Genomic DNA, 12,308 nt, shown 5'->3' on the forward strand with positions numbered 1-12,308 from the left:
TGCTCACCTCTGAATTGATCTAAAATTCTTACTTTTATTGAACAAGTGTATGACATTCAACTGACCAGAACATCACTTGAGCAAAAAAAAATCATGACAGGGTTTCTCAGGACAAGTTGTAATTTCTCAGGATGGTGTTCCCTTTTCAGAATCCCCAGTAAATATAGCTGTAACTCCACCAGTAACTTATGTGTGTGCATTGATCATGCAACTCTATTTCGAAAACCTAAAACCATGTCTTTTGTAATTTCACCAACATTTTCACAAAATCATATTGGCAAATACAATGACACAATAACGAACAAGAACTAAGCACACCTCATTCTTCTCCAATAAATGTAAGCTCAAGAGGAAGGTGCTCATTTGACCGTAGACCATGGCAATCAGCTTTGCGCTGCTGCTGCTCATCGCCCTAAATGGTAAGATACACTATCTTTATTGCAAAAATCCCATTCATCAAATGACAGCAACTCCAAACAACCAGCACTATTTTCTTTGTCAAAGCATAACATATGTCTTGTTTCTATGTGTTAAAACTTATAAAAACCACATGAAAAGGCAGTGGGAAAATCCCAACTGCCTGAGGAAGAGTGAAACGTAAGCTTGAAACCTGCATTTGAGTAGCTGCTTAACCGAGCCTATTTGTGTTCATTTATTGCTTTGAAGTACTTGTATTTGTTAGCACTATTTACAGGGCTTAAAGCAAAAAAACATTCTGAGCCTGAGATGTTCCTGACTGCTGGGGGGGAGTTTTTCTCTATAAAACTAATCCAACAACAAGAACAACGAAAACAATTGACACATTTCTGTGCTGAATGAATAACTATTCAACACACAGCATTATTAATCTATAAACCTAGTGCAATAAGGATAACTGTGGAGCCCCCCCAGAGGTCACCTGGTACAAAAAAAAAAATTATGCGGAAATCAGTGGGCACAGTTTTCTTACAATTTACTCCTAAACCGTGCCCACAGATCAGTAAACCATGCGCACAGATTTGTAATATCTACGTTGATAACATCAAAGAGGGACTTTTAGGCCTATATACAGTGAGCCAGAGCCATTACACACAGCTTGGCATACATATAGTGAGCTGTAATAGCCATTAGGCACCTAGACCATATGTGAACCATAACCATTGATTAATCACATCAGTAAGTCTAATTTATGATCCGATGTGTGTTTTGGTGACAATATGAAACCCATTTACCCCCTATAAATCATGCTTGTAGAAAAGAATGTTAATGAAATTTTATATGCAACTCTGTGGGCTGCTGTGGTGTCCCTGTTTGACATTATCAATATAGGCCTACATATTACAAATCCGTGTGCACGGTCTACTAATACGCGGGCATGGTTTAGGACTCCGTGCACACTGATTACTAATTCGAGGGCGCGGTTTACTAATCCATGCGCACGGTTTACTATTCCGTGCGCATGGAGCCGTGCGCGGTTTACCAATCGGTGCCCGTATGGATTTCCACATCAATTGTTTTTTTCTTACCAGGTGACCCCTGGGGAGCTCTGTACGTGTATCTTCACCAGCTTTCATAAATGTTGTTTCTACAGGCTATTTCAGCTGTGCTACACCACAGAATTGGTGTGACATTGTGATAGAAAGTAGCTTGCTGTTCATTGGATAAAAAAAAAAACTTGCTCGCATTCCATTGGTAAATGTAAAATATTGCTTTGCTTCGCTGAATATGATTGGATAAAACGCATCAAAAACAAAAACCCACAAGTGAGTTTTGTTTTTTTGTTTTTTTGTCGAAAATAGTTTGTGAATGTAAAACGTCCATATGCCGGAAATCCGGCACCTGGCCAGAGGTCTTTAAGCCCTGTATTTATAGCAAATAAACTACTTGTTTAGTGCATTATACGGTTTCCCACCTTTCCTATTTAAAGTTATAAAAACTACATATAGGCAGTACTGAAATACGTGCATTTGCATTGCAACACCTCTAATAAAACTCTTTTACTCTCCTCTTATTGTAAACTCTACGAAGACAGTAGCATCTGAAACTGATTACTTAAACTTAAAATAAGTAGGTTGACTAAGCAAATAATGGCAGATACATTTTGTGTTTCCAGGGGCTGATGGGTACCGGGTCCGGGTGGGTATAGTTGGAGGCACAGAGGCCGCCCCCAACTCCCGCCCCTACATGGCCTCCTTGCAAATCCAAGGCCAGCATAGCTGTGGGGGCGTACTGGTGAGAGAGGACTTTGTGCTCACAGCAGCACACTGTCGGATACCTCGGTGAGATTTCCATTGTATCCTACCCTTCCTGTTTTCTCAGTAATAACATGATAACAACAACATGACGGTATCAGATGACTGAAGAATTAACATAATGTGAAAAGGTTAAAGCTGTTAACAATCTCTTTCAGCGTGTCTGGGGATCTGAGATGCTGAGAGAAGAAAAAAAATGTTAGGGAGGCAGAAGTCCTTCAGTGCTTGCAGGGAGTTTGACAACTAACACGCTTAATAACTGCGTGCTTCCAATCTTGTTTTCTAGGCAATACACAGTTGTGCTTGGGGCTGTTTCCCTGTCAGCTACAGAGGCTACAAAACAGAAGTTCACTGCTATCCAATCCATTCCACATCCCCTGTATGATGGACATCAAAATGATGTCATGCTTCTAAAGGTGAGGACATCATAGCTTAACATGTAAAAATGAAGTAGTGATGAACCTTTACAAGTTGTTTAGTGTACAGATTTTTGGTAGAACCCCTATATCATTGCTACATAGAAACCTAAACCAGCCAGCTAGGATGACACTAAAATCTGACACAATGAACACCGTACACTTAGTGAACATCTTCTATATTTCTACCATCAACCTCTGTCTGTCAGCTGGACCGCAGGGCCAACCTGACCAGTGCAGTGCAGCTGATCCCTCTGATGCAGGGCAGGCTGAGGAGATCCAGTCAGTGCAGCACAGCCGGCTGGGGGGACATCGGGGACAACAACACCATAGCAGACAAGCTGCAGGAGGTCAAAGTAAACATCCTGCCACTGCAGAACTGTCGTCGCAGATGGGGAGAGGTTCCCATCACCGGGTCGATGGTTTGTGCCACTGGAGACCGCCGGTTCCAAGGCTTCTGCTCGGTACGACAACACACCACGCCAGTGATTAGACCTAGCATAATATATCACCCAAAGCCAAATTGGCCTTTGTAGCTGCTGTCATTACTGTGCAAAGGTGGGCCAAGGCACTGTAAAAGTCTTTGAGATTTCTAAAATATCACAGATAAACATAGGCAAACCAATATTGTTGTTAAAATCTAGAATCTTCTTGTTGAAAGATAAATCAAATTTTTCTAGGTGCTCAATGGTGCAGTTCACTACATCTCATTGTGGTTTGGCATTTGGCCACTAGTACTGGGCCCATATGAAAAATCTCAGTTTGTTCTTAACAAAGACCTCAAAGTGCACCTACTGTACCTGTGTGTTATCTGTTCAAGGGGGATTCAGGCGGCCCGTTGGTGTGCAATGGGACTTCAGCAGGTGTCGTCTCTTTCTCTGGGCAGCGATGTGGCAACCCCAGGACCCCGGACGTCTACATGCGCACAGCCTCCTATAGGGGATGGATCAGAAACGTGCTGAACAGCAATTATATTGAATTAGAATAAGCTTAATACAGTCTGAAGGCAAACAGATTCAGACCAAAATGCTTCAAAATATACAGTGCATTTACTGTGCTCATTACTCCAAAGCTGTGTTCATGTGTTGCAATTCATAATAAACTTTGATCTCCCTGTGAGTGTGTGTGTGTGTTTCTTAGAGGAGGTGGTTGAGAAATCCACCCTATGCATCTCAAAATAACAATTAACAGAAACCTAACTGTTCAAAGCTCACAGTCCAATCCCCCCCACCACCACCCCCTTCACACACACACATGCGCACACTCATTCAGGCCTAGTCTACCTGGCATAATAAGATTATGGATTTTTAAGGAGTCATTAGGTCAAGTGAAGCATGCAGGTGTCCTGTCTGCCTGTCACTCATGCTGCCTTCATGTGCTCCTTGTAAGCTCCTACTTGCAAGTTTGGAAGTCGTAAGCATGACTTTGTGCAATGAAGTGTTTTGGGTTGAAAATAATAAAATGGACCAAAAGCATCATAGCAAAAAGTAGTTTTTGATGGCTTTTATTATTTATGCCAGAAATAACACCTAATGTGCTGCAGTGGCACAATGAAGAGGGGAAAATGTGTTAATTTATTTAAAAGTTAAAAGTTGTTGCGTATTACGGAGCCCCTAAAGTCCCGAAAAGTTATATTTTTTTTTATCTTGTGCGCACAAGTTAATTATGTGGTGGAAACAAGTTATTAACTTGTGCACAGAAGATAAAAAACTAGCTATCGCACAAGGGGATTTTTTTTTTATCTTGTGCGCAGAAGATAAAAAACTAGCTATCGCACAAGGGGATTTTTTTTTTATCTTGTGCGCCGAAGATAAAAAACTAGCTATCGCACAAGGGGATTTTTTTTTTTATCTTGTGCGCACAAGTTAATTATCTTGTGGGAACAAGTTATTATCTTGTGGGAACAAGTTATTATCTTATTATTAGTTATTATCTCAAGATAACAACCCACAAGATACTTAACTTGTGCGCATAAGATAAAAAAAAATCACCTTTCCGGACTTTAGGGGCTCCGTAGTACATGCATGCCATCTAAAAGTAAAAAAAAAAAAAAAAAAAAAAGAGACTACAACAAGACTAATCATATACATTGAATGCCGGACAAAACATATGATAATAAAAAACATTGCTTTTACTATTAATTGTTGAACACTCTTCCATGCTCTCCGTCCCCTACAGTCACATCTCGGCAAATGGGGCATCTTAAAAAATTCCGACTTTCCCTGCTGTATTTACCACGTTGTTGGGTCGTTCCTGTGCACTACAGCCGTAATTACGCTATTTCCGACAACACTCGAAGGCAGCATTACCACAACTGGGTGACATTATTTTGAGGCTCGTGAAAAGTCCATGTCATCGTAATTGAGACATCAATTCCCACCGTTCTTTGCGCGCATGTCCATGCCCTCGTCTGCAGTCATCGTAACCAAAGGCTCGCTGGGAACTATAGTTTTTTCCCCCGTCCTCCCATTTTCCACAGGTTTCGCGAGGTTTGCATGGGCGGGTTGTGTGTGGCTACATTTCTCTGCCAGACGAACTGAACAATACTGATATGAAATCTGCGTAAAGGTAAAAAAAAAAAAATATGTGTAGGAGAAAGGATAGCGCTGTTAATACCCAGTTGGTGGTTTTGTTTGTTAGCATCGGGGACACTGAAAAACGGATATAGCCTCTTCTACTTTCCTGAACATCTGCATTGAGGTAGAGCTTGGACAGACTAGAATTATTGATAACCTATTGCCATCGAACACTAGTGTAGGTGTGTTGGCTTTAGTCCAGGACAGGTATGGTTTAACTAGTCGAGTAGTCTACTTGGTTTGCCTTACCATAGTTTGTCACAGCATGTAGACAATAGGTGCGACAAATCTAACCGGCTACATACTGTAATTTTTCAGATACAGTGAGATGGCTGACGTATTCTCTTGAAGTTGTGTCACAGACAATCTGTCTTATTGGCTCTTTAATTATAAACCTAACGCGAAGCTTATGCGATCAAAAAATGGGCTAACTATATCATGTTATGATATGTAACTGAGCCAGACGAACTACACTGTGTTGCTTCAGAAGATTGTGCATTGCAAACAGTGACCTCCATGGCTGTGTAGTTCAAGAAAATAACCAGGAAGTTATTCCATCATGCTAAGCCATTGGCTGCTGTGGTTGTCAGTCCCTGCTGTGTAGGCTACAGCCTGCTGCCACAGATCTCTTCAAGTAAGCTAGCATTTCAATTTCGAGTACAGGCCTTTCTTATGCTGTAGTATGTCTAAAGCATGGCAGCTTGCATACTCACTCACAAATATTAATTGAACATTGCCCTCTCTTTCTCTCACTCATTAGCCTTTGAATTTCTGGAGGCATGTCCAAGAAAAGGGGCAGGTATGTAGAAACATGTAGCCATATGTCATCATATGATGCCATTATTGCTGGTGTTCGTATATGACAGTAAAACCAACATGTTGCATCCAGCTACATGGAGAAGTGGTTAAGCCAGGTACACCACATTTCACTGTCAGGACTTGTCCAGTATTGGAGTTTTGACTGTTTGTTTTCTAATGACATATTAAAGTAGACTATTGCCTCACCTATTGCTAGAAACTATGACAAAACATCAGTTTGCATGATCATTTGATTAGCTGTGTGCATTTAAAAACAGTAAAATGAATTTTGATGGAATGACGATAAAGTTGCCAACAGACCTCAACAAAAACAAAAAAAAGGTTATTTGAGGAGGCCTTAATTCAACCTACAGTTACATAGCAGAAACATCTCAAAAGCAGTAACATCACTTGTAAGATAAAATAAATGTATTTGAATTAAGCTGTTATGTTTATGTAAGTTCCTTTTTTTTTTTTTTTTTTAACCCTTAATCCATACGTACATACATACACGCATATCCATCCTGTCTTACCAGAAAGCGGAGTAGCGGGGAACTGAGTGACACAGTAACCCCTGACCCCAACTGCATTCTGGGAGTCCGTATTCAGCACAACTGGCGTGAGAAGGGGAACCAGAGCAAATGGAAGGGCACGGTGCTCGACAGGCTCAACGTTAACCCTTCTCTCTTCATGGTCAAGTATGATGGCTTCGACTGTGTCTACGGCATTGAGCTGTTCAAGGATGAGAGGGTGTCAAACCTACAAGTCCTTACAGAAAAAGTTGGTGAGTGAATAGTAGCTCGTCTTCCCTTCTCAGATTCAGATTCAGATTTATTTTCGGCAGGTACATATGCACATAAGAGGAATTTAGCTTGGTACATTGGTGCGGTGCAAATAGCAGACGGACAAAAACAAAACAACAATAACAGTAAAGTGGCATCCAGTGCAATATACAGCCACAAGTATAGCCAAATAGACAATAATCATATATACAAGCAGTGCTATTAGCAGTTAAAGATGAGAATAGCACAAGAAAAAATATGACTGTATATAAGGTATAAAAATAGGAATTGTAAAATTGTAAAAATTTACAATATGATATATTAAATAGATTTAACATCAGTATACATATCTATGTATGTGTGTTTGAGTGTGTGTGAGTATCCTCACAGAGTCAGTCTGTCTGCGCCGGCAACCTTAATGACAAATACACATTTTTGTGTTGAATAATGGTGATGTGTTAAGTTTTTTGCAACAGGTCGGTTAGATCACAAACATGCACACACTCTTTATGCCAAAAAGGTTCGCCAAAGCAGACTGACATTGATCAGAGGGCAAGTGAGAGCAGAGGAGCAAATCTCTTACTTCCATATCATTGTTTTCACGTTCATATTTTCCTGTGTGTGTGTCTCCGCAGTAAACAACAAGATCAAGATACCTCACGGGGCTGAGGAGCTGGTGGGCAAAGCGGTGGAGCATCTCTTTGAAAAGGAGGATGGAGAGAAGAATGAGTGGAGGGGCATGGTGCTGTCCAGAGCTCCAATCATGACCAACTGGTATTATATCACTTATGAGAAGGACCCAGTGCTTTATATGTACCAGCTGTGGGATGACTATGCTGATGGGGACCTGAGGATTCTGCCTGAAGCAGGTATTGGCAATGAGCGTATAACAAAGATTCATACCTCACAAAGCTTTATGAAATTGTTTTTCATAATCTTAATCAAGACTGATCACTATGTGACATAAAGCAATATTCCATTTTGGTAGAATATTTTCATTTTTTGGTATGGATAATGTGAGTTCATGAATATTAGCTGTCCTGAGAGTCTGTAATCGCCACCAGTCATCAGGCTTTTTGACTCTTATTAGCTAACAGGCAAAGTTACTTCTTGCAACCATGGACACAGAGAATCCTGACAGACACTGACTGTTTGAGTCCGTACACCATATGCATTTGTGTGTGAAATTTTTTTTATATCCTACTATCCTAATATCCTCCTTTTAAGTGAATTATAACTTTAAAGTTAAAATGCACCATAAGCAGAATTAAGTCAGGCAGTCTCTCTTGGAGAGATAAGATAAGAGTTATGTACATGAAAATGTTTCTCACACAGCTGAAAATGTTTCTCACAGATGAAAATGTTTCTCACAGCTAGATATGAGAGCCAAGACTCTAATCAGTGATTTCATCAAGCAACACTTTTGGAGCTGTCTCCGGAAAGTATGAGTATGTTTAAATACACACAAATAGCTCCTTCTAATTTCAGGATATTCAAATATTTCTGTGCCTAATCCTAATTATGAGGAAATTGAGTTAAATAGGATATTCCAACATTATACAGAATACAGGGGCATGTAAACACCTCATCCTGTTTACTATTTCACTCTATTTAAGCTTTGTGTTCATGATAATATTCAGCATTTCCAGAATAACAACTTAACTGAGACATGAGACAAGCAGGGTTCCTGTACAGGTCTGGAAAGTCTTAAAAGTATGGAAAATTATTTTCTTAATTTTCAGATCTGAAAAGATATGGAAATTACGAGAAAACAAATTAAAGGTATGGAGAGAAAAAAAACAATATTTCCATACTTGTGTTCTGATTAGGCTTTATACTTTGATGGGAGTGGAAGCAAAGTCGACAAGGTTGTTTCATGCCCTCTTTGTGGCACCTCGGCGATATTTGAGGGGTTTTCTGGCTCTCTAAATATGGCAGTTAGTTGTCCAAGGATCCAGCTACAGACAAAGTGGTGTTTTATAATTGTTTGGTTTGATTGGGCTTAGGGTCAACCAAAATGTCTATCCCTATACACTCATGAAGTTGAAACATGATGCCTCAGAAAATTCTGTGCTATTGTCATTCAATAAATTTATTTTTTTTTTACTTCTGGCCCTCAACATATGTAAACTGATATGTTTACCGTAGTCTCAGATGGGGGGGGGGAATCCCCTGCGAAGTCTGGAAGTTTAGGCCTGGAAAAGGGAAATGTGCAAGAACCTGGATAGAACTATTATCCATAATGCTGTATCAATATAAATGCAGTGAATGAATAGGACACAGTGCTTTTGTGAACGCTGTGACAGTACCGGGATTATTTTCTGGGGACATTTTGGCATCAGCAGTTCTATGAAGCACATTTAGGTGTTAAAGTTCATGTGTCAACAAACTCAATGTTCCGTATATCGTCAGCAGCTCCAGAAATTGTCGGTGGATGACAGCACAGATTAGAGTCTTACTTTTCTGGATTCTTTGGGAAACATTGGTTCATCTTCACAAATAATAACGTAACCTGCCCAAGATCGTAGGAATGATGTTAACTTTAATGTAATGTTTACCTTTTAAGGGTACCAAATAACAGCAAATACTCCAGCAAATGACACAAGACAATTAAAAAAATCTCAAATTTAACTGTAATCGTAATCCGAAAATGAACCTGTTTTCCCCTCTTGTTCATTCCTCTCTCCTCAGAAAACAAGCACCTGTTGCCTGCAGACAGGAAGCCAGGAGAAGAGACGGAGAGTCTGGTGGGCAAGCAGGTGGAGTATGTTACTGACAAGGGTGTGAAGAGAACGGGCCTGGTCATCTACCAGGTCCCCGCCAAGCCCTCTGTCTACTACATCAAATACGATGATGACTTTCACATCCACGTCTATGACCTGGTCAAAACCACCTAGAGATGATGGACACTTTATCTCACCCTCCTGCCCACCACCATCTGCTTACTTTTCATTCATTATCATCTCTCATTCAAAGCCTTGGCAGGGTTTAACAGATAATATGCTTTATTGTTCAGAAAAAAAAGAAGTGTTATCTTTTTTGGTATGCACAGCGGAACTGTAGCATCGCTATGCTAGGACATTAGGGGGAAGGAGAGAACCTCTGCACATGCGAGAGGTATACCTCTTAGTCAACTTGTTTGGTTGCTGCCGCTCTACTTACTAGTTTCAGTTTTGACAGTCCAGGAGTGCTTCTGCCCAGCAGCTACGAAGTTCAGTTGTTAATGCTTTTGCATTGTTGTCCCTAAGATACTCACTAATCTGTCCTTATTTAAAGAAACTGCATTGATGACATCCCAAAATGTAGTGAAGTGTTTTTAACAGTGCTGCCCAAACTTGCTTTTTAAAGTCATTTTTCTTTGAACCATCTTAATGACCGATAAGCATGATACACTGATGAATAAGTCCTTTATAGACTAGTCTAAACTTTTGAGGACCAGTAAAGTCTACAGCTTCAATGTGAAATGCTACATTGCCCCTTAATATCACAATATCAGAAATATGTGGGTTTGTTACTGTGCAGCTCATTTTATTGATTCATGTGTAAATTCATGCCTAATTACTCCCTATTTACAGTTCTACAAACTAGACATCTTACAACTGGTTGCACCAGTCTAAGTGAAGAACAGTGCCACACATAAACCACATTGTCGTGTTTTACATACCGGCCTTGCTTAGAGGCAATTACTGATCTAGTATGAATGGGCAGGTGAAGACATGTATGTATCTAGCTATCTAACCATAATGTCGAATCAGGGGTTAGTATTAGAAGGGATGAATGGAAGCAGCATTGAAACATCACCTGAATGTGGCCCTTGTACATTAGACTTTGATGAAGGCACCGTTTATTCAGATGAGTTATTCTCATTTGGAAATATGACCCTGCAGCGACCCTTTGTGACCATATTTAGTATTACAGCATCCGTGGCTGTATGGACAGGCTACATAACAGATCATATGCCATCAATGCCGGGCCCCTCTCCTTCAAAGGCAGATTTCTACACAGGCACTCACCCTAGTTTAATAGCACAAGGAACATCAGTTCCTTTGTATTGGTAATGAAGATGCAGTTTGCTAAATTCTCATACAAATTTGATCCCACACAAATCATAAAGTGCCTTCAGGCTTATCATGTTGCAATATTGTATATATCTGCTATTTGCGCTCCTAACCTAACATAGCTTATGAAGGCCACTATTTGGTCTTTGTTATTCATTGAAAAGTTAGATGCTCTAACAAAAATTGTGACACTGACAGCTTGAGAAAAGTTTTGCAACCATCAATTTATATTAGAGGATATGTGCAATGTTTTGCTGTTAATGCAGTATGAACATGTTTTTGAAATATAACATGCTTAGTCATTGGTTGTATAATCTCATTGTTGGTGATATTGTGGGGAGCACTTGATTATATATTGTATAAAGTTTATATGTTTAGGTTGTGGTACGCTACATTGTTTCCCCAACATGCTTTTTTGCTTATGAGCAAATGTGGCAGATTATGCTTTAAGTCACACGCATGAAGAAAACTTATAACACAGTTATTTGTTATAATACATTCAGCATACAGTATTTAATCTGTAAAATTTGTGTAAAATGTATTGTAATGTTGCCTGTTGTGATTACCCTCATTTATGTGAATATCTCATTAAAACACCACCAGCTTTTAGTAAAAAAACAAAACGTCCACATACAAAAATACAAAAGGTATACATCACAAAGATATTATGACATGACAGAGACCACAGTTTGTCAAGACAGTTAAGTAAAATCTGGGACTTAGTCTTCATAACTTTGTCTCTAACGGACATGAGAACTATGCCTACAGTATGCGATTTCATCCCAAATTTGTCATTACATCCTAGTTCCAGGAATAGGTCTCACTCCTCTCAGCCTTCCTCAAGCCATTCAGTGTATCCCTCAGTAAACTAGTTGATTGGTAGGTAAACTGTGATTTTCATGCTGTGATCCTTCATGCTTTTCTATTATCTGGCTGTCAGAAATTTGCATGCATTACTTGAACAGTGACCAGAGACTTTCAAGCCTCACTTATTTTGGCAGTGGAAGAGTGAAAATGTCTGGCCGAATCAGGACTGTTTGTTCAACCCACGTTAAAATAAAAAAAAAAACACTTTAATTTGAAAAGGTGACAAAAAAAAGAGAACTCCATACTTATTTTGGGGTGTATCACCACCAGTGGTGCCGTGGTGTGGTTTCTATGTTGAGTAGAGTGGAATTCAAATGACTGTGTGCGCTCTTCTTCACCCTTTCAATCACTTCTCCTTCCTATTCTGAAGTTGTAGCAGCATCCACAGGCAATTTGTGTCATTGTTCTGTCATGGGTAATAAAGATTTTTGCACATTTTTTTTGCTCTGGATCTCAAATGCAATTGATGGACAGTGCAGGTCAAAGAGACGACAGTCGCATTACAAAAAGGTAAAAATCAGTAAGATGATAATTCCATTAAGGGCACACTGCCATCCTACTGCTGAAATCATGAATTTCA

General features: G+C 39.8%; 2 protein-coding genes across 5 annotated transcripts; both read left to right on the top strand.

Annotated features, from left to right (window-relative positions):
• Positions 1 to 337: 337 nt before the first annotated feature.
• On the top strand, positions 338 to 3,755 carry LOC139645726 (mast cell protease 1A-like). The gene is made up of 5 exons (XM_071521530.1): positions 338 to 419; positions 2,093 to 2,258; positions 2,518 to 2,647; positions 2,857 to 3,111; positions 3,468 to 3,755. Exons 1-5 carry the CDS (start codon positions 377 to 379, stop codon positions 3,633 to 3,635), a joined length of 762 nt encoding a protein of 253 aa, XP_071377631.1. The 5' UTR covers positions 338 to 376; the 3' UTR covers positions 3,636 to 3,755.
• A 1,366-nt stretch (positions 3,756 to 5,121) lies between these two features.
• Positions 5,122 to 12,305, top strand: LOC139645706 (spindlin-W-like). Of its 4 annotated transcripts, none has more exons than XM_071521504.1 (5): positions 5,122 to 5,215; positions 5,984 to 6,022; positions 6,558 to 6,805; positions 7,439 to 7,672; positions 9,495 to 12,305. In XM_071521504.1, the coding sequence occupies exons 2-5, from the start codon at positions 6,003 to 6,005 to the stop codon at positions 9,698 to 9,700; spliced, it is 708 nt and encodes a 235-aa protein (XP_071377605.1). In that variant the 5' UTR covers positions 5,122 to 5,215; positions 5,984 to 6,002; the 3' UTR covers positions 9,701 to 12,305. The 4 variants fall into 4 exon arrangements, with proteins under 4 accessions (XP_071377605.1, XP_071377608.1, XP_071377606.1 ...); XM_071521505.1 differs by lacking the exon at positions 5,122 to 5,215 and adding an exon at positions 5,228 to 5,857; XM_071521506.1 differs by lacking the exon at positions 5,122 to 5,215 and adding an exon at positions 5,243 to 5,347.
• The last annotated feature ends 3 nt before the right edge of the window (positions 12,306 to 12,308 follow it).

Source organism: Centroberyx affinis, unplaced genomic scaffold (genome assembly GCF_046629955.1).
Source record: "Centroberyx affinis isolate AG114_WGS23_722 - 3 ecotype Tasmania unplaced genomic scaffold, CSIRO-AGI_Caff_v1 ptg000893l_1, whole genome shotgun sequence".
Lineage (NCBI taxonomy): Eukaryota > Metazoa > Chordata > Actinopteri > Beryciformes > Berycidae > Centroberyx > Centroberyx affinis.